The sequence below is a fragment of the Acanthopagrus latus genome, chromosome 7 (assembly GCF_904848185.1).
Source record: "Acanthopagrus latus isolate v.2019 chromosome 7, fAcaLat1.1, whole genome shotgun sequence".
In the NCBI taxonomy this organism is placed as follows: Eukaryota; Metazoa; Chordata; class Actinopteri; order Spariformes; family Sparidae; genus Acanthopagrus; species Acanthopagrus latus.
This window is the reverse complement of record NC_051045.1, coordinates 20,766,069-20,785,271: the sequence shown is the minus strand read 5'-3', so window position 1 is coordinate 20,785,271 and position 19,203 is coordinate 20,766,069. Positions and strand designations below refer to the sequence as shown.

Sequence of the window (19,203 nt, the reverse complement as noted above, 5' to 3'; positions counted from 1 at the left end):
CTGATTTTCAGATAGACCCTAAACAGGCCTTGAGCACCTGTCCTTTTGCCCGTCATATCAATTTTCAATTCATACAACAAGGGACATGTACTCTAGTATTAACAGAAAAACAGATACTTTGTCAAAACTACTATACCCACTCCTGCGTTTTCATTTGTCATTAAATGAGCTTTTGAGCATTTTCACAAGTTTGGGTTCTTTGTGGTCTTTGTCGTGCATACGGGGAGTAACAGAATTTTATTTGCAGTCAAGTGTATCAGTATAGAAAGTAGTGCCAATGAAACCTATCTGAACCCAGCATTGATTTGGACCAGTATATAAAAAGCTGAATAATCCACAACACAAATGTAACAGACATGTACATGGCTCACTTAAGTTTACAAAATCAGGTCAATGCAAAGAGATGAACAGGAACATCACTGTTCCCCCATCACTTTATGTTGCAAAGCACACCTTTCATCTTCCCGCACAAGGAAACGTCGGCCAATAGTTGTCAGCTATCTGACATCAGTTCCCTCATACTGACAAACCCTTGCAGTTCGAGGTTTCTCCATTATACTTAATGTGAATTATGTTTCCAACCCTTGTGAAAGGCATCATAGCTCATTTACAAAAGAGATCCTGACTCATCGGTCATTCTGCTGTGTGAAACGGTGCAAATCGAAAAACGTTGTCGCTAAGCCGCAAAGACATGAAACAACACGACCACATGATTAATAGTTTAACCGGGGTATTTTCAACATTCTGCTGTCGGAGGCCACCTTTCGGTGCTCCCTCGGCCGTTTTAAGTTCCCTGCCCACATGTGGCTGCGGCGATGCGTGAAACGCGGCGCAGATGTCACACTTACGCTCACTTACAAACCACATATTTGTATGGAGTGTGAGAGCGCTGGAGGAATGAGATGCAGCAGGCCCACAAAACATCTGGAGTCAAGATTTTACTGATCTCTCTCACTAACATAGACACACACTTGAGGTTCACACATCTCAGCAGAGCAGCGACTCATTAACTGACACTGTGTCTGTGCCTCAGCTGTATAACTGGTCCATAAACCATGGCTGAAAGTTTGGAGTGTGTGTATATGTGTGTTTATCCCGCAGTTATCTGATTTATTCTACATTTGTACATGTGGGTGTTTGTGTACCTGCGTGTAGATATCTGTGTATAGCCAACCTCGGCATGTTGTTTTTGTGCTTGGACTTAACTCCTCTGCCTGCTGCGCTCTGGCAGCCCTAGTTAACTTGTAAATGTACATGATTGTGCACAGGCAGTGGGGGAAATATTTGACCTTACAATTACCCACAATGCCACTGAGGCCTGAGGGCTCACTGAGGTCAAACAGAAGCCCTTTCCCAGAGCCATGCCCACACTACCGCAAGAGCAAAAATGCACTTATGCAACATTATATTTAAAGCTCGTCAGCAAGAGTCTTGGTGATAAATAACCAGATCTAAATATGTGTCCCACTCTGTCTTGCCCAAAGCATCAATAAACAGAATAGCAAATGCAGTTTCACTGACATAACCAAAACAGATTTATTTTTTTCTCCTGCAAATCATGTTTTTTGGAAGTAGAAAGCTGAATCACTGCGGGCTTAAAATAGCTGCAGATCTCTCTGCGTTGTAACTGCTTTACAGAGCCAAGGCTTTGGATGGCTTATATAAGAGCTTTCTCATTGGAGGCCAGCCAGTGACCATGCTGAAAATGGATGCGTTCATGGCAAAGAGAGGCATGCGATGTGTCCATGAGATGCGATGTGTCGTGTTGTGTGTATTCATCCGCCAATATTTGTGTCCAACGGCCGATTTATGGATCGGTGTCGCGACGCTGTACGGTGAGTTTTGTGTGTCGTGCACGGAAATTTGGAGCTGCATGCGGGACAATTAAATCCCTCTCGACGCCCAGACCAATGAAAATGTTTTAGCTGAGCTAGCAGCTCCCAAAAGCTGGATGAGGGGGGTTTACTGCAGGTTTTACAAGCTGACTAAACAGAAGCTGTTAAGTAAAATCACACCCTCATCAGTCGGGCTCCTCCCAGAGCTCACGTACATGTGCTGTAATCTGCTGCTGCTCAGAGTTGAACTGTTCAGTTTGGAGAGAACTCGCTGCTGTCTGAGCCTCTCAATGCAAAGTCACACAGAACATTATCAAAGAGTGGAACCGCTGAGTAGGTGTCACTAACGGAGACAGCCCGTTGTCTGTCGTACGGCCTACACCTCACCATGAAAGAAATACTCCGACACACCACCTCCTCTCTTAGCACACGCTGCCCCGGCACTCTGAGGTTCTCACAATGAAAGACTTCTCAGTGGGTCTGGATGGATGCATGCAGCCTCCAGACTCGCAGCAGCCCACTCGCTGCAGCCTAGTCAGATTAGTAATTTAACACAATGTGACACAGGTTGGCTCGGTAGATGCAGCGCAGCCACAAGCTAATAGAATTATGCTGGAAGTATTTAGCTTTAAAACTGGTTATAGCCATGAGCTCAAATAGGAAACAGGAGTCAGAGGCTCGGAATGTTGTGTGGATGCTTTTACAGTAAAAGTTTCATCGTAGCTGCTTCTCTAAAATGCCGTGTTTTGTAAGAAAGGATGAGTACTTTTGTGGTTTATCGATTATTTCTTTAAACGGTAGGAGCATTTATCGTCGTCACTCCGGTGATAGGAGCAGTTTGGTATCAGCCACAGTAGCAGCTGGCGCAGTGATAAGCTTTGAATTCTACAGAGAAGAGATTTTCTGTAGTCTCATTCAAACAGCAGACTGGAGATTAAAACACTCCTTGCTGTGATGCATGTTTATGAAATGGATCTGCGCGTGATAACCAACATTTCTGATAATACAGTGACTTCTGATAATTGGCGGTGTGTCATGTACGAGTATTTTCATTTTAACAGAGTTTCTTCAGTTAATGTGACGATTATTTGTTCCAATAATCAATCATCGTTTGGGCTATCAAGTGCCAAAATTAGTTTTTTAAAGAGGAGTCACAATTTCCAAAGGCCCGCGTCTTTACATTAAGAGTTTCGTCCAAAACCCAAAGGTGTTTGGTTTAAAATCCCATAAGAGAAGGAAAAGCAGCACAAATTTAGATCTGAGATTCTGGAACAAAGGAGTGTTTGCATGAATTTGGCTTAAAGGAAGTATCAATCATCAAAAAAGTTGCAGATGATTCACCGTCATTGTCACCACCACTGAAGTTGTGGTGTGACATGCTGTATCCATGGTGACAGGCAGCAGTATGAAAGTGCCAGGCTGACATTTATTGACTCAGCTAACTGGAGCAACTGTGGGCCCGACACAGTTTATTGCACATAGCAGCATATTAAGCGGACTGTTTAGATCTCAGGCTAAGTGGTCGAGGAAGACCCGTTCAATGGGTGTCCTTCGTGTACATCGGCCAGAGGGAGAGGGAAAGCTCCTTCAGCCAGCGGGCAGATATGGACAGATCAAAATAGGAGCTAGTTATTAACTCTGCCTGCTTTGCTTGGAAATCAGCCAGTCATCCTGGTCTTTTTCAGAGAGCGTGTATTTTTGGTTTAATAGCAAAACTGTATGGTGAATCGATGAATCCGTTGCTAGGGGACCAAAAAGCCTCAAACATGTGAGCTCTTTGCAAAGCTGTCAGTCAAATAATGTTCAAATAGCAGGTGAACAACACAACGTTGTCGTATCAGCAGGTAAATGAAGGTGTTGGATTTGAAACACCTCCATCACATGCTTTGTTATCCAGTCGTATTCAAGGAAGTGCAAGGTGAATAATCTGTCAATCATTTCATCAATAATTGATCAATTAGTTGTTTGGTCTATGAAATATCATGAAATGTTGGAAAATGTCGGTCAGTGATTCCCAAACCCCAAGATGGCGTCCTTAAATGTCTCGTCCTGCCCAAAACCCAAAGATATTCAGTTCACTGTCACAGAGCTTGAAGTTAGCTCACACATGCCTGACCCAGCACCGCGAGCAGCAACAGAGCAGCTGTGCTACATCAATTCAAACTAGCCACGAGGCATCATCTGTGCAAATGTGTGACATGGTGACGTTGTGTGATGTCACAAACTTACGGAATTAAAGGCGAGACCACTGACGATGTGTTTTCTGTGGGAGAGAGGATCTTCTGTTGGCGTGGACTCTCTTTTTAATTTTCGAGACTTTTTACATGTGCAAGAACCTGTAAAAAACACTGAAGGAAAAGGAAAGACAGCGAAAAAGCACAATAGCTCCTGTAACATGCCGGATGTTCAGTGCACATTACATGAAAGAAGGATCATTGACGAACCTCCAGCATGCAAATCTTTAATAGAATTATCTCCTTTTAGGATTAACATCAGACTTGGTCAAAGGTCAGCGGCTCCTGAAAGGCCTTTCACTAGAACCGGGGAAGTAGGTGAAAGGTGGGGGGGTGGCAGGGAGTTGCTCAACACTGACTGACAGGTCTTCCGACAGAAATTCAACAGGGGCTTTGAACTCCCGTGGAGACCAGCCTAGCAACCTAACATGCACTCCACACCTGTAGTTTTACATAACAGATGGACACACACACACACACACACACACACACACACACACACACACACTCACTCATTTTGGTTAAATAGGTCGTGCTTTATCCCTGTTTTTTGCTGATAGTGTCCGAGAGAGTTTCCTTTCCCGTTAGTGTTTCTGCAGCCGGACTACTTAATTTCACTGCCGCTGTGTCTCCTGCAGTGGAGGATCTTTTTACAGAGCTAAACACTCTACAGCGGTTTCCCTTCATGTGTGCACTTGGGGGGAAATTGAAGCTAAGTAATGCAGTTTATAGAATATTAGGGTCTCTTGTATTGCCATAAAAATTCACTGAGTAGGTGATTCCAAGAGTCCGCTATGATCAATTTACCGTGAGTTAATGAGAAAGCAGATGGAGGAGAAGTGCTCCAGAGCCTGTTTTCAATGTTAAATCCACTGTCGCTCATTTTCACAGTGATTTATTGATTTCATTCGCGCTGTAAAATGATGTTGTAATTCCTGCACCAGACCAGAGACATGTGAGTGTAGATAATAATAAAGCATTCTATATGATAATAAGCTATCCACAAATTTGATTTATTTTTGCTGCTGCAGACATAAGAACGTGCTGAATGTAATTTGATGATGCCCGTAGTGAGAGTGGAGCACTCCAACGGCAAATAGTGATAAGAAACATCAAAGGAAATTACAGTTACATAAGAACGGAGGAAAAAATGAAAAGTTGCGAAGAAGAAAATGTGCAAGTGAAGGATTCCAACGCCAAGAAGAAGAAGTGGAAAACCAGCAGTGGTGGTGTCAGTGGCAGTGATTTAATTCGAGCTTGTGTTGGTGCTAAATGAAAACAGCTGATCGAAGGATAAGTCTGATCAGAAATAGAACTATGAGTGAGACGTCAGGACGCAGCCTGCCTCGTCCACCGGGACTTTCACTTCCTTCGGCTCTTTTTTAGCTCCTTTTAAGATTTTTCACAACAAGCAGACGATTGCATGTCAGGTTTTCAGGAAACACACAGTGACTGTTCACTTCTTACGTAATTCTCTGCAACTGCACCACTAATGATCTCCCGCGCACTGAGATCTGCCGTCTGCGAAGAAGAAAAGGTGAGCTGATGAAACGTCCTCTCCCTGTGCAGTGGAAGAGTTTCAAAACATTTGTTTTTCTCTTTGGTGCATCTTTTGTATCACTGGTGTAAATGTTCCTGCTGTGGCCGCCCGCTGACTGTCTGCCTAAACCGTCTCTCACTCGTTTCCCCCTCTGTCTCCATCTCCGTCTCTGTCTCTGTCCTTTTTTTTTGTCTGCACAGCACACACTCACACCTTCTGTAAGCACTCTCCCATTCTTAATTTTCTTTTCCATACCGGTTTGTCACACCTCATTCCCATCTCATTTTCCACCTGTCTCATTGTTCTTCTCTGTCACATCCATTTGGTTTTGCTCCGAGTGCCCCAATTAGACCTCAAGTCTGACACAGTGTCTATCAGAGTTGAGAAGTCTTGAGGAGACAACTGTGAAATGTGCGACAGCTTGGACATGCTAGCACTGCTCAGCTGAGCTTCTTTCTATTTTGTTTACACTGCAGGGTTTACTCCCTCTCGATTATTGTTCATGAGGTTGTACATTACTTCATTTTAAATAAGAGTTATTGAGAAGGGAAATTAACGTCCTAGCTTACAAGCTTGCTAGCAACTTGCTAACTGTCAGCCAAAAGGCTCCCTGGCTCAGTCGCTAACAGGACAATATGTTTTCGCAGTTTGTTCAAAAAGATGGACTCCTGTCCCCGTCTTCAGACTACTCATCTTAGTGGACCGCTTTTACCTCAAAGGTCGCCACTGTAGGGCTTGTTTTTTGTCAAAAATATAATCCAAAGGTGAAATTTGACCCCTAAAAAAATCTTGATGTGAAAAACTTGGGAGTGAAGCTGCTTGTTTGTGACCACCCAATCGCACTGAAATGATTTTGCAGCAAACACTGATGGCAATTACATGTAATTTGTTTCAAGGACGGCCATAGTCAGGCACTTTACTTGGGATACTGTGGGAGGCTTGTCTTTTATGGCTCGAAACGTCTCTAAATTTGGCTTTTCAAAGGCCACTGATGTCCTCTTTCCTGCCTCACATGCAGTTTTTCATCTCCTCCTGTCTTTGGTCCTCTCCTCTCCCTCGTCTCCTTTAATCTTGGCCTCTATATTTCTTTACACATCCCTCTAACTGTACATTCACGGAGTCTGCACTTAACAGCCCTGATGTGGTCGCCCCACCCGCATACATGCACGTATGACCATACACACATTGTACATCACGTCCTTCGGGCAGCTCTTCAAAGGAAGCTCAGTCATTTGTGGCACTCTTTTCTACGCTTACACCGTGATGCACCGAAGATTGAAGGGACACACACGCGCGCACACACACGCACGCACACACACACACACACACACACACCATTAAGTTTCTGAGCAGTCTAAGTCCATTAATCAGATTAACATGCCGGTGTTCGGTCGGTCTGTCTCGTGCTTTGGCTCCTGTTCAGTCTGGACAACAGGGACACCAAACTCTTCAGTGCTAATTTGACACTGCGGTATGTTTTTACACGGCCATATCAGCAAGAGTTAATTAAACACATTCGCACTGGTGTTGAACCGTTGCCCCAGAGACATGAGCCAATCAGCAATTTTTAAACATCTAATAAACTGTTACTAAGAATGCAAACTGCTGAGCAGGGACTCAACAGTTATTCTGCATGATTGGACCAAGTAGACCAACAGATACATTATCTTGCCCAAACATTAGCAAAACAGGAGAGTCAGGTCGGTGTCTGCCTTTTTTCCACCGCAGACATTTCGGCTTGTCTGGAGGGAAAATGATAACTCGCTCCCGCTCAAGAAACTCAGACTGAATGAGTCGGGAATCATAACAAACAACATCTAAATTGTCTAAATCTTCTCACTACTGGTTGCTTGTTTTTTCTGCTGTTTCAACACTGGACATCCAGTGGGCCCCTTGCCGGAGCACAGCATTTTAGCGACATGCCTGAAATTCTTGTGTAAAAATTGAAGGTGCAGAAGGTTTCAGCACAGTCGGAAGGTTTTTTCGAGTTCCTCTCTAATCTCGGAGCAGCCAGTCAGCATTGCATTAAGGGGATTAGGGTCTTGGCTTTGTTTTGGGGCCTGTGGTTGTTTGGAGTGGCTCTGAGTAGAGCCGGAGGGAGGACAAAACTCTCTCCCTCGCTCCCTCGCTCCCTCGCTCCCTCGGAGTGTTTTAATAAGGCTGGTTATAAGCCATGTTGTTCCAGCAACTGAAAGTGGTGTGGGAGACAAGTGGGTCTCCAGTTCCCATGAGGAATGAGGGAAAGACAGGGAGAGGGTGAAGAGAGATAATGATGGAGAAAAAATTAAAAGCCTCTTATCTGGATACTGGAAGTTAGTTTAGCTGTGCGAGAAATAATCAGTGCGTCATTGGTAAGGCACAGCGAGCTCTTGGTTGAATGAGCAACACCAAATGATAAATGTTGTTGATTTAAGAATTCCGCTTGGGAACTGAGAAAGCACAATATTATTAGCAGCTGACTTACACCTACAGAAGCAGTTTCTGCAGTGCAAATGTTGGATGTTGAAAAGTTGATGCTAAACTGCATTGCTGTCTTTAAAATTTGTATAACACTGATAATATTTGAAAGATTTGGAATTTTTAACTCTTTTTTTTGAAATTCTGAGGCTAAACTGCATTATTGTCTTTAAAAACGGATTCATACAAATTACATATGAAAGATGTGGAATATTTGTGATTTGTTGAAAAGTTGATGCTAAACTGTATTGCTGGCTTTTATATGTTTGAAGCAGCAGCTGAGGGAGTAATAGTTGTAAAATTTGGGCGAGGTCAAAGGATGCAAACTATGCAAACCGTGGTTTCCAAAGTCTCCAGAACCTGCTCACAATCAGTCAAATGCTGCAGGTAATTTATGCCGACAACAAGCATTCAAAGGCGTATTTGCATGAAGTAAATAAGGCTGGGTTCATGGACAGCAACAGTCTTCCTGTACGATATAGGCTAAATTATTCTATCTACGGATGGAGACAAGTTTAAATCTGGCCATCCGTGTACTTTTTTGATTTTATTCGATTGATTGATCTTTTTCAATACAATTCAATTTTATTTTACTAGACATCTTAGAAACTGTATATCATCCCTAGCAACCCTTCTCTTAGAAGTTGGTCTCAGCAGCTGGATGAGAAGCTCAGTCAGAAGCAAACTTTTTGAAACTTTTAGTTTGGTCGACACTTTCTGAATACGTTCCCATATTTTAGTCGATCCGCTAGGCATCAAGTGAGATCCCGCCGCCAGAAGTCAGACAAATCATGACAGTATGTGTGTGGGGGGGTGTAGATGATTAAGTGTGTCGCTCAAAAATGATTTTAGGGAGTTTCAAGCAGTGTTCAAGATACAAAATGAAGCATGATTCTGCAACATTTTTTATCTTGAAATTTAGGGTCGAGAAACCAATTCTGGAACATTCAAAAGACGTGACACTTTCAAAGCAGCCATTTGCGTTAATGTCTTTCTGAGAGGCTGTCATTGGTCTTCTCTGTAACAAAGACTTAAGACGCAGTGCAGTTGTCCACCCGGGACAATAACCGGTCCAGGCTGATGTCTGACTATAGTGGAAACATGTCAAAGACTGTACCACTTGTTCAAAGCGAATGCCTCTTGAGCCTCACCAGACCACTTTTGGCGAGGAGGAAAAAGTGGGACGCACTGATGACGCTTGGATATTGTCGCTTGTCTTGCGAACGCCTGTAGCTGAATGAATGCAGGCATCTGTTAGGATTTCTGGGTAATTAAATTGAAACCTCCTCGCGGTAGCTGTCACCAGTCATTTTGCCTTTATTTGATTTTTCTGTCCTCCTTCTTTCAACTCCTTAAAACTGAAATTGACACGAAAAAAGGCAAAGGATGGAGGGGGAAAAAAGCGAGAGACAAGAAGAAAAAGAGATTACGAAGCAGACCGAGGAGGTATTTAGAAGATGACGGATGGAGAGGACCTTACAAATGTCACATTGCAGCCGGGGTTCTCAGCAGAGTGTGTGCTGTGCTGTTCACTGTACAGTCATCTTTACAATGAACCCAGATTAGCCCCATTAATCCCCTGCTGCCCCTCGGCATGTGTGTCACAGAACATTGTGCCTATACAAAGACACTCATTCACCCCCCCACACACACACACACACACACACACACACACACACACACACACACACACCAGCATACATGTAGACGCGCACTCGCTCTGAGCCAACAAGTGCAGAGGAAGTCTCAGCCCGAGGCGAAGGCTTTTCTATAAAAGGAGGGAAAGAGCAGCGAGTGAAATCACAGCGACTTGCTAATGAAGCCTGATGAACAGCTACTCTTATTCTGCTCCTCCGCACCCCGCTTTCGCTCTCTCTCTCTCTCTCTCTCTCTCTCACTCACTTTCTCCCTGTTTTCACTCCGTTTCCCCCCCTTTTCCCTCCGTCTCCTGAATGCATTTCGGGCTAATTGTCTGCCGCAGCTGATTGAAGCTGGCGCAGGCTTCTCAGCAGAACGCCGGCGCGCCTCACTGCTGCGCCGCTGCTTGATATGCGCCGATCGAAGAAGCAAAACCTTAAACAAACTCTGTGTCAGGGAGGCTGCGTTAATTAGCGAGAGGCGCATCTTTGATGGTAATCCTGCGTTTTGAAGTCTTCGCTCTACATGAGACCTTCCTAACTGTCTGTCATCATCTGTCTGCCGTGACTGAAATGGATTTAATAGGTGAAAATGAAATAAGGGATTATCCTGTTAGCTTTTACATAATTAGCGAATTTTGTGAAAAGAGTACGCTCCGGTGTTGGTTTTAGCTTTACCTCCGGGGCACGTTTGACAAATCTCTTAATTTCTCGCTGTGTGGGGATTCTGTCGAGGGCTGTTCGGATGTCACAACTAATTGAAAATCGTAATTTCTGGCATTGCATAACCGCAGAACACAGGCCTGTTGGCAATTATGAAACACCTCCATGATTGGTCCAAGGCACATGGAAGGTGGAGGTGTGAATCTGAAATGTATGGCATCCGAAATTGTGTGTTACTGCACTGCGTTTTCTTCATTTAACACAGGCGGTAAGATAAATCTAAACTCCCTTTTTACTTAGGAAGTCACGCCAGTAATCACGATACAACCGCCTGCAAAGCTCAAGAAGCTTTTAAGAACATTTTCTCTCCTCCTCTCCTTCCAAAACATTAAAAGTTCAGGCCAGATGGACAAACAATAAACTGAAACCCGCCATACAGCCTTGTAAAGCCGATGGGGGTCTGCAGATACGTCTGATAATTCTCTGCAACAACATCGGCAGACAGCCAACGGCCCCCTTTCACGCTGTCATTTGAGACGGTGTCATTATAAAGATGAAGATAAATGCAGTAATTATCCGTGTCTGTTTCATAATGCTGCTCGAACTCCTCTTTCTCCTCTTTGACACGAGACACGGGCGGAGCGAGGACGGACAGAACTTGGGCTGCTGAACATAAAACACACGGCTTCTATGCACCAGCGAACACACCCAGAATAAGAAAATACAAATCACGCCGCGTCATTTACGTGAGATGGTGATGGTGAAATTCCAGCGCTGCTCACTGTGTAATTTCCTCATCGACAAAATGTTTTTGCCTCAACCAGCAGGCGAACCTTCAGGATATGTGAAGTGTTTATTTCCCGAGGGAATACTTCATAAATTACCTACTAGGAAAGCACTCAGATGGAAAACTGACCCGCTAATGTGCAGTTCCCTCAGAAAACCAAATAGTTTCCAGTGTTTTAGGTCAGTGAAATGAATGTTTTTTTTCGACAAAGAGGAGCGGGACTGTGAAAGATGCTTGCTGTGTACCAACGGGTCGTATTGTATTTCACTGGATTCCCCTCAGAGTGAGGTTTTTTTTAATCGGGGCAGGCAGGGATGTGTCAAGGCAGAGAGAGGGACAGATGGATGATAGTTGCTATCTCAACATTCTCATTTTTTTTCCTGCGATCCTGCCATTTAATCTCTGCCCCTCTCTCTCTCTCTCTCTCTCTCTCTCTCTCTCACACACACACACACACACATGCACAAAGTCAAATTCCCACAGAAAATCCCACATCTTGTCAGTCAGGATTTTTTTTCTGATTTTCATTTGATTGTTTGCTGGAGTGTTTTTCCCTTTCTCATCTCCACCTCATCAGTTCCTCCATCTCGCAGACCATATTGAGAAATATTCAAGATGAACCTGAGCCGGAACAGTCTGGGGAATCAAGAAAGAACGCAAACACTTTGTTTGTGTGTGTGTGTGTGTGTGTGTGAGAGAGATTAAGGTGGCCAGGTGGAGGTCTACGTTTGTGAACGCTCGACCGATGTTTCTCCTCTCCTCCTCTCAGGGCTCTGGTGTTCATCGCCCACGGGGCCGGGGAGCATTGTGGGCCGTACGATGAGATTGCGCAGAGACTGAAGGAACTGTCCCTGCTGGTGTTTGCACACGACCACGGTGAGTCACCAGACGCGCACATTGCTTTACATGAATGCATGCATACCATTACATCCACGCTCTTTCTTGCCTTCGTCAGCAGTTCAAACACTTAATCTGTGCAGGTCTTCAAAGAAAGCCCATCACATCCTCCCTGTGTAACAACAGTTAATCGTTGATTGAACAGAACTTGTTAGGGAAAATTAATTAGCCTCTGCGCTACATTGCTCTATTGTGTGTAGATGTGAAGGTGCTGTGCTTTAAATACACTGTCAAGGAAAACTTCACATGTGTTGGTTTGGTGTGAGTGAGAATTCCTGCTCTGATTGGGTTTCCACGAACAAGACAGACAAGTCACACATTTGAATGTGGTTTAAGCGACAACGGCATTGGTGTGCGACCAGATAGGTGTTTTAGGCTAAAGCAGGATGATTACCTGACCCTAACCAGGTGGTTCTTGTACTGGAGCCCTAACCAGAGCAGAAACACAGTGTTGTCACTACATAAAATTAAGTTGCCACACAAAGAAACTTAATGTTTCAACATGGTGATTGGTTTCAAGAAAAGATTGATAAAAGTCTATAGAGAGAAATATTCTTGAGATCCAGCTTCCTTGAGGGTATAGTAGTGGTAGCAGTAGTTGGAAAATGAAACAGAGGACATAACAACAGGGTTTTAATCAGACAGATGTGATGTTTTACAGCTGTTGATGGGCAGTTTTGCTTGTTTATTGTACACTTCATACTGCTGTTATACTATATACTACTACTGATATTAATACAGTTGGCTATTCAAACGATCAGAATGTGAGTCACATGTATCACCTTTAACTTTCAAACACATCATCATTCTGTGGTAGATTCAGTTTTGAGACTTTGCTCCCTCTATTTATTAGAAATACAGAAGGTACAACACAAATGTGGTCACTTTTTGTCATTATAAGGTTGGAATGTCGCACTAGCAGCCCGGCTCTGTGGAGGTCTGTCGGTCAGTTAATGTATCCTTATAGAGCTTTTAGCACAGCGTCTGTCATGATTTTTATTCTTCAGTTTCTCAGGTTGTTTAAAGGTGTGTTGTTCCTGTCTCGTGTTTCACCATTCCCCGCATTCCCCCGTCACTTTGAACAGAAAATGTGAGATGGGCTCAAAGACGGATTAGATAGAAACAAAAGGGGATAAAGAAGCAGAAAAAAAGAATCTTGACAGTAAAAAAGGCTGCGGCGAACTCGTTCCTCCACTAAGGTGCTAAGCCGACTGTACTGTGTTGTTGTGCCGAGCAGGTCTGAGATACAGCAGGAATGTGTGAGCTCATGTGACGGTGAATCAGGGCCTCACTGTAAAAGAGCATCATGTGTGTTCCGTAAACCCTTCCTACTGACAAACAAGGAGCGAGAGGAGCCACGGAGGGTGAGAGGAGAGAGAAATCAAGTGCCAGCTGTAACCAAAGAAATATTTGCCGAGGTGGAGATCTCAGTTAAGAGAGGACAGAGATAATAAAAAGAGGCTGAGTGATGAGGAGGGCTGAGGCTGCTCACACAGGAGCAGTTTGTTCAGTGACTCGCAGTGAAATGTCACGCTGAACTGGAACAAGTCCCCGCAGACACTCGCTCTTCATCTATCGCTCACGCTCCTGATAGAGTTCGGCAGCTGAGATCTTTCTCTCACACGTTCCTCCGCCTCTAATGTATGTCTCTCTAATAAACGCACCCTGAAGTCTTTTCATTCACAGCCTACACGGCCCCGAGGTTCCTTCCGACTGTCAAACACTGCAGCGTTTACCAGAGAACAGCCTCCAAATTTGGCTCAGTGGCAAAACAGCAAAAATACACAACTTACAGCGCACCAGTTTCCTGAAATGTTATTAACAGACAGTGGGGAGTCATTCATAAAGGGCTGTTTGTGAGGGGCACGCACAACAGAGCAGCAGACAGGAACGGCCTAATGTTGAGTGGCGATGCCCAAATCGTGATTTTTTTTTCATTTTGAGGATTATAATGTGATCCTAATAATTTTGAATGAGAATTTTGACATTTGATTAGAGAAGGTCCCGCACAGTTTCTGAATTCATCAGTCTTCCCCCAAGAGGTCATTATCAAAAAAGTGTTTTTGTTGGTTTAAGATATTAAAAAGTCAAGAAAAGGTGAAATATAGCATTTTCACACACCATTAAACAGCCATCATTGGTACCATTGTCTGCACCGAGAAGTCAACAAGAACATCACAACTGTTATTCTAAAGTGTGGTAAACGTTTTCCCTTGGAGAGCAAAACCTGAAACTGAATAGTGGGGCACAGGTCCAGAGCAAACACTTATTGTATTGTATTAGTAAGATGCAAAGTGGTAGGATCTAAAGCAGGGGGGCAGAGCTGTGTTGTTTAGTAGTATTGGAACATATCTATGGCTCACTTATGGCTCCTTCCGGAGGTCAAGTAACCACCGTTTGATTAGTGGTTCTGACAGTTTATATACATAAATCAATCATAAATCAATTATAATTAATTAACCACTTCGCTGTGTTGAGAATATAAAGCTGCAAATCAATCTGCACACCTTAAATGTTGATATGACGTCTTCGACTCGTTTGTTTTTCTGTCTGTCTTACATGACAGACACTGTAGTGATAATTGGATCCTCAAGCTATTAAAATGTATATGTGTTTCAACCGGATTATGCAAAACGTAGGGGAGCAGTGCCTTAGCAGCACTAGATCTATGATCCCAAGTCCCCTTCATTCACAAACATAAAACAGCTTAAACATTGTTATGATTTTTTTTTTTAAAGTGACGTTTATGGCGGCCCAGCTTTGGACGGTGGGCCCCACTTTGGGCAGCTCGGCTCTGAATTGTATCAAATGCAGCTTTTGTTGATGTTAAATGCTGAAACACTGAGTGGATTGATCAGTAAGTGAATCTACAGGGAATTAATCAACATTATTATTATTTGGTATTTAGTAGTTGTAATGTCTAGTAGCATTTACATTCATTAAGATGTCACCCTGGGCTCTAGCATTTTTCATATTGTGATATTTCAGAGACAAAACACCTTATCACTTAAAAAGGAAAGTGAAGAGTACAGAATCAGAGCCTTGTTGGGCGCTGTTGGACTTTATTACCAAAAGAGAGGTTCTGGAGTGAGGGGCTAACTGGGCCTCCAGCTGACGATGGTGGAGGGAGAGTGGAGGACGGCTGGGCCGAGCTGGACAGGGAGCGAAGGCAGATTGGCGGGCAGGCGAGGCTAGGGCTCGAGGTGCTAGCAGTTAGCGTAGCTGGCGGAAAACAAATGGCAGAAATATAGTCAAGGACTTAGTTCAGAAAACACTGATCACTTCGCTCGGAGCCTTTGTTTTATTATCAGTTAACTCTTTGGGAAAATCTGAGAAAAACTAAATCATATGAGGACACACGGCGACGGATCTGTGTCAGCTGGGCTCATGTGTGAATATCTAACCGTGTGTGTGTGTGTGTGTGTGTGTGTGTGTGCGTGTGTGTGTGTGTTTATGACAGAACACAATAACAGAAGATGTGGACTCAGTGGAGTGTAAGGTCATTGATCCGGCGTGGGTGGGAGGGGGGATGTAATGTGCATCGATCCGAGGTTCGCCGCGCTCCGTCACTCACCGCTGCTCTTATTGGACATTGATCCCCGCGCTGTGTTGATCGCCCCAGTATCGACGAGGAGAAACACACACACACACACAGAGCAGAGATGTCGCCATACAGTGTTTATTAATACACACGCGCGCACACACACACGCATGCTTAAGAAGTACAGAGCGAGAGCGAGAAGGTGTGAGCCGCACACGTTGTGAATGTTTAGGAGCTCAGTGGTGTTATTGGTTCGGCCGTCACCATGGCAACCCGCCTCACCTCTCCGCCACTGCCGCGGAAGGCTCGAGGAGAGCACACGCGAGCGTATATGTGAATGCATACACACATACATATTCATCGATCTTCCCTCCTCTCCAGCTGTCAGTCTTCTTCTCTCCTTGTATTCATCTCGTCTCCTTCCCCTCCGCTTCTTCTTCTTCCTCGCTCAAGTTCTCTCCTCGTCTTCATTCGCTTCATTCGTTTCTCCTTCTTGCTCCTCTCATCCTGGGGCACATGCTGGTACCCGTTTCGATCGTTGCACACTGATCTGGAAACCGCTCTCACGTCTTCCATCACGAACGCCATTTCAGTGCTCCCTTTTTTCCGTTTTGACGATTGAGGAAAGATCTCTCAGGAGACATGTGTGAGGATACATCAGACCGAACCTTTGACCTGACTGATACATCCCCCTTTATTGGAAATCTATCTGTGATTGGTCGTGCAGTGAACTATAGTTTGATAGCATTGTGGACTGAGATTGAACAGAACAAACTCAACCCACTCCCTAGTGTTATATATGATATGTTTTCAGATAAAGATGGTGGGGCTGTAGGTTTGATTGACAAATAATAAAAGTGATATACACATCTCCATCCCCTCCCTTGTTCCTCATTCACTCCGTGCTCTCGCCTCTGTCTCTCCCTCCATCTGGCCTCCCTCTGAGCTCCTTCCTGTTCTCCCCCCACCTCTCCTAAGGGTTTTTAAAAGAACGGATCAATGTTTGAAAATCACAACCAGTGAGAGAGGATATCCTCAAAGCCGAGAGCATCTCGCTTTGGAAAAAAAAAAAAAAAAAAGACATTTGACACATGTTTTGTGCAAAGCAGCCAAATATTGGAAATAAAGAGGAGCTAAAGATAGTTTTTTAAAATCCATCTGGTGTGTTGGAGCTGGTTTGGAGAGCTGTTCTGTGAAAGTGCTTCAGACGATTTTCAGGAGATCTAAAAACGTCTAAAAATGGCTTTAAAAAGAAAGCACCTCAATGCAATTTTGCCGTCTTTCCTCTCTCTTCGCAGTTGGCCATGGGCAGAGTGAGGGAGACAGGATGAACATCAAAGATTTCCAGGTTTACATCAGAGACTCTCTGCAGCACATTGACGTGATGAAGGCTCGCCACCCGGACCTGCCCGTCTTCATCGTGGGTCACTCCATGGTAGGACACTGTCCATGCAGTATTTTGCTGTTAAGTGCAAAAATTACACATCAATCTTTGTTTTTTTGTGTGTGTGGTTTTTTTTTTTACTTTAATATTGAGTTACAAAACATAGCTGAGAGGATCGTGGAACTCTCGCTGTCATGGAGGTTTGTTTTGTTCGGCGTGCATGAGGCGCACAGAGAGAGTGACAGCTGCATGAAATTGAAGGGCAAGTCTGGTTCAAGCACGGGAATGGAAAGCACTGAGATCAGAGTCAAGAGGGTTTCTGCAGCACTGTGACATTCAAAATGAAAGAAATGACACACACTCTGCTTTCAGTGTGAAGTGGTTTTATGTCCCAAAATAGCCAAGCATGAATAACCACTGGGTGCATGGTGTTCTGCTCTGAGCTGAAGGGAATCAGAGATAAATGACAGAAGCAGGTGTATTATTACCGGCACTAACAATGCAGTAAAACACTTTATATCCTGCACGAGAGTCATTATTTCTGTAAGTTGGAAACCCCGAACCTTTCGGCTGCATACGGTCCAGCAAATGTTTGCCAAGTTGGCTCTTCTCAGAAAAAGTCCTGTTACCTTTTACACAGTGACACAGATTCTGCACATGCAGCAGCAGACGCTCGCTGAAAAGCTCCAACAGAGCGCTTACAGTACAGGTTCAGTGACCTGCTCAAGGGCACTGTGGTTGTGTTTGTGGACAAAGAGGAGAGAGTGTGTTCACTTTCTACAGCCGGTCAGTGGGTCTGTGTAATGTTCCATGCAATGTCATATTCCACTGACCTCCTGCATGTTATTATTCGCCCTCTGTTCCACTGAAACACACAACAAATATGGAACAACGTATTTATTATTCACGGATCTGATCTGAAGATAAATGAATCAGACTTAAAGGAATATTTTAACATTTTGGGAGTTACGTGTGTTTGCTTCAGACACTTGGAGATGGAGGCCACTCATTTTTTCTGACAAATATGAAGTTACAGGTCACACAACAACTTAGCCTAGCTTAGCATAGAGGCTGTAAACATCTAACCTTCCTCTGTCCAACGGCAACAAAATTCACCTATCAGCATTATTGAGCTTTGGAATTACTGGTAGATGGATTTCTTTTTTTAATTTAGCAGGGTGCTGTAGCCATTAACACAGAGACATGAGAGTGTTGTCGATCACATTTCTGCCTCATGTACAATTAATTATTAGAATAGCAATCCACCGAGACCCAACAGTCGCCTTTAGTTCAATCAAGTCTCATCCAACATCAAACTCGACAGGCCTGTGTCACCCTGCATTTTAGACCACCCATGGGTGCTTAACCATTATCCAAGCTCACCAGATTTAGGATCAGCAAGAAACGGTACTCATAGATCTAAATACATCATTACATCATTCCCTGAGAAAGTGATGAAAATGTCTGTCTCGCAATTCCTGGATCCGTCCCTTTGTCTGAATCCCCTCGAGAAGGTCTGTTCAGTAGTTCTTGTCCAATCCTGCTGACAAACCAACCAACAATCCAACAGACGTGGGTGAAAACGTAACCTATTTGGCTGAGGTAATTGTTTTATCTCTTGGCAAACAATAGCAGCTGGGCAGTTAACAGACACGAACACAAATGCGAGGCTAGCTGTGTCCCCCTGTTTCCAGTGTTTATGCTAAGCTAAGCTAATTGCCTCCTGACTCCATGCTGTGACACTTTGTTATATTTAGTGTTTATATGCTGTTTCATACGGTGTTCAACATAACACATGCAAAACTGTTTGCAGATGAGAAATCATTTAAATCAACTGTAAATCTCCCCACTGTTTGCGTTCAAATGTGGTTTTGTTCAACACAGACAGCATCAGAAGAGTCTGAAGAGCCCCTGTGGCTCTGTGAAATCTCCACACACACACACGGTTAAGCTCGCATTCTCATTGAGGAAAAGAAGAATTACATAACTTCTGGACACAAAAAAGCACCGATACAGGCCAAGAAACTATTTATAATTGATCGGTTTTATTCAGTTTTTCACGAGGCTGCATTCAACTTCTCTGGATCTCCCTGGGCTCTAACAAAGGGCAGCGACGAGTTATATAATAAATGATTTCTCTGTGTTCTGCGGGTCGATTCAGTATGTGTGCTCCCGTTCTGCTGGAAGGGAAGAGCTGCAACAGAACGCACAAATATTTGCATGTATGA

General features: G+C 44.0%; 1 protein-coding gene across 2 annotated transcripts in view; it reads left to right on the top strand.

The window, feature by feature from the left end:
* Positions 1 to 19,203, top strand: part of mgll (monoglyceride lipase) — a 40,190-nt gene that overhangs the window by 3,912 nt on the left and 17,075 nt on the right. For both annotated transcript variants that reach the window (XM_037103727.1, XM_037103726.1), the window contains 2 exons: positions 11,923 to 12,029; positions 16,890 to 17,026. In XM_037103727.1, the coding sequence (XP_036959622.1) occupies positions 11,923 to 12,029; positions 16,890 to 17,026 (244 nt within the window). The remainder of the gene's footprint in view (positions 1 to 11,922; positions 12,030 to 16,889; positions 17,027 to 19,203) is intronic.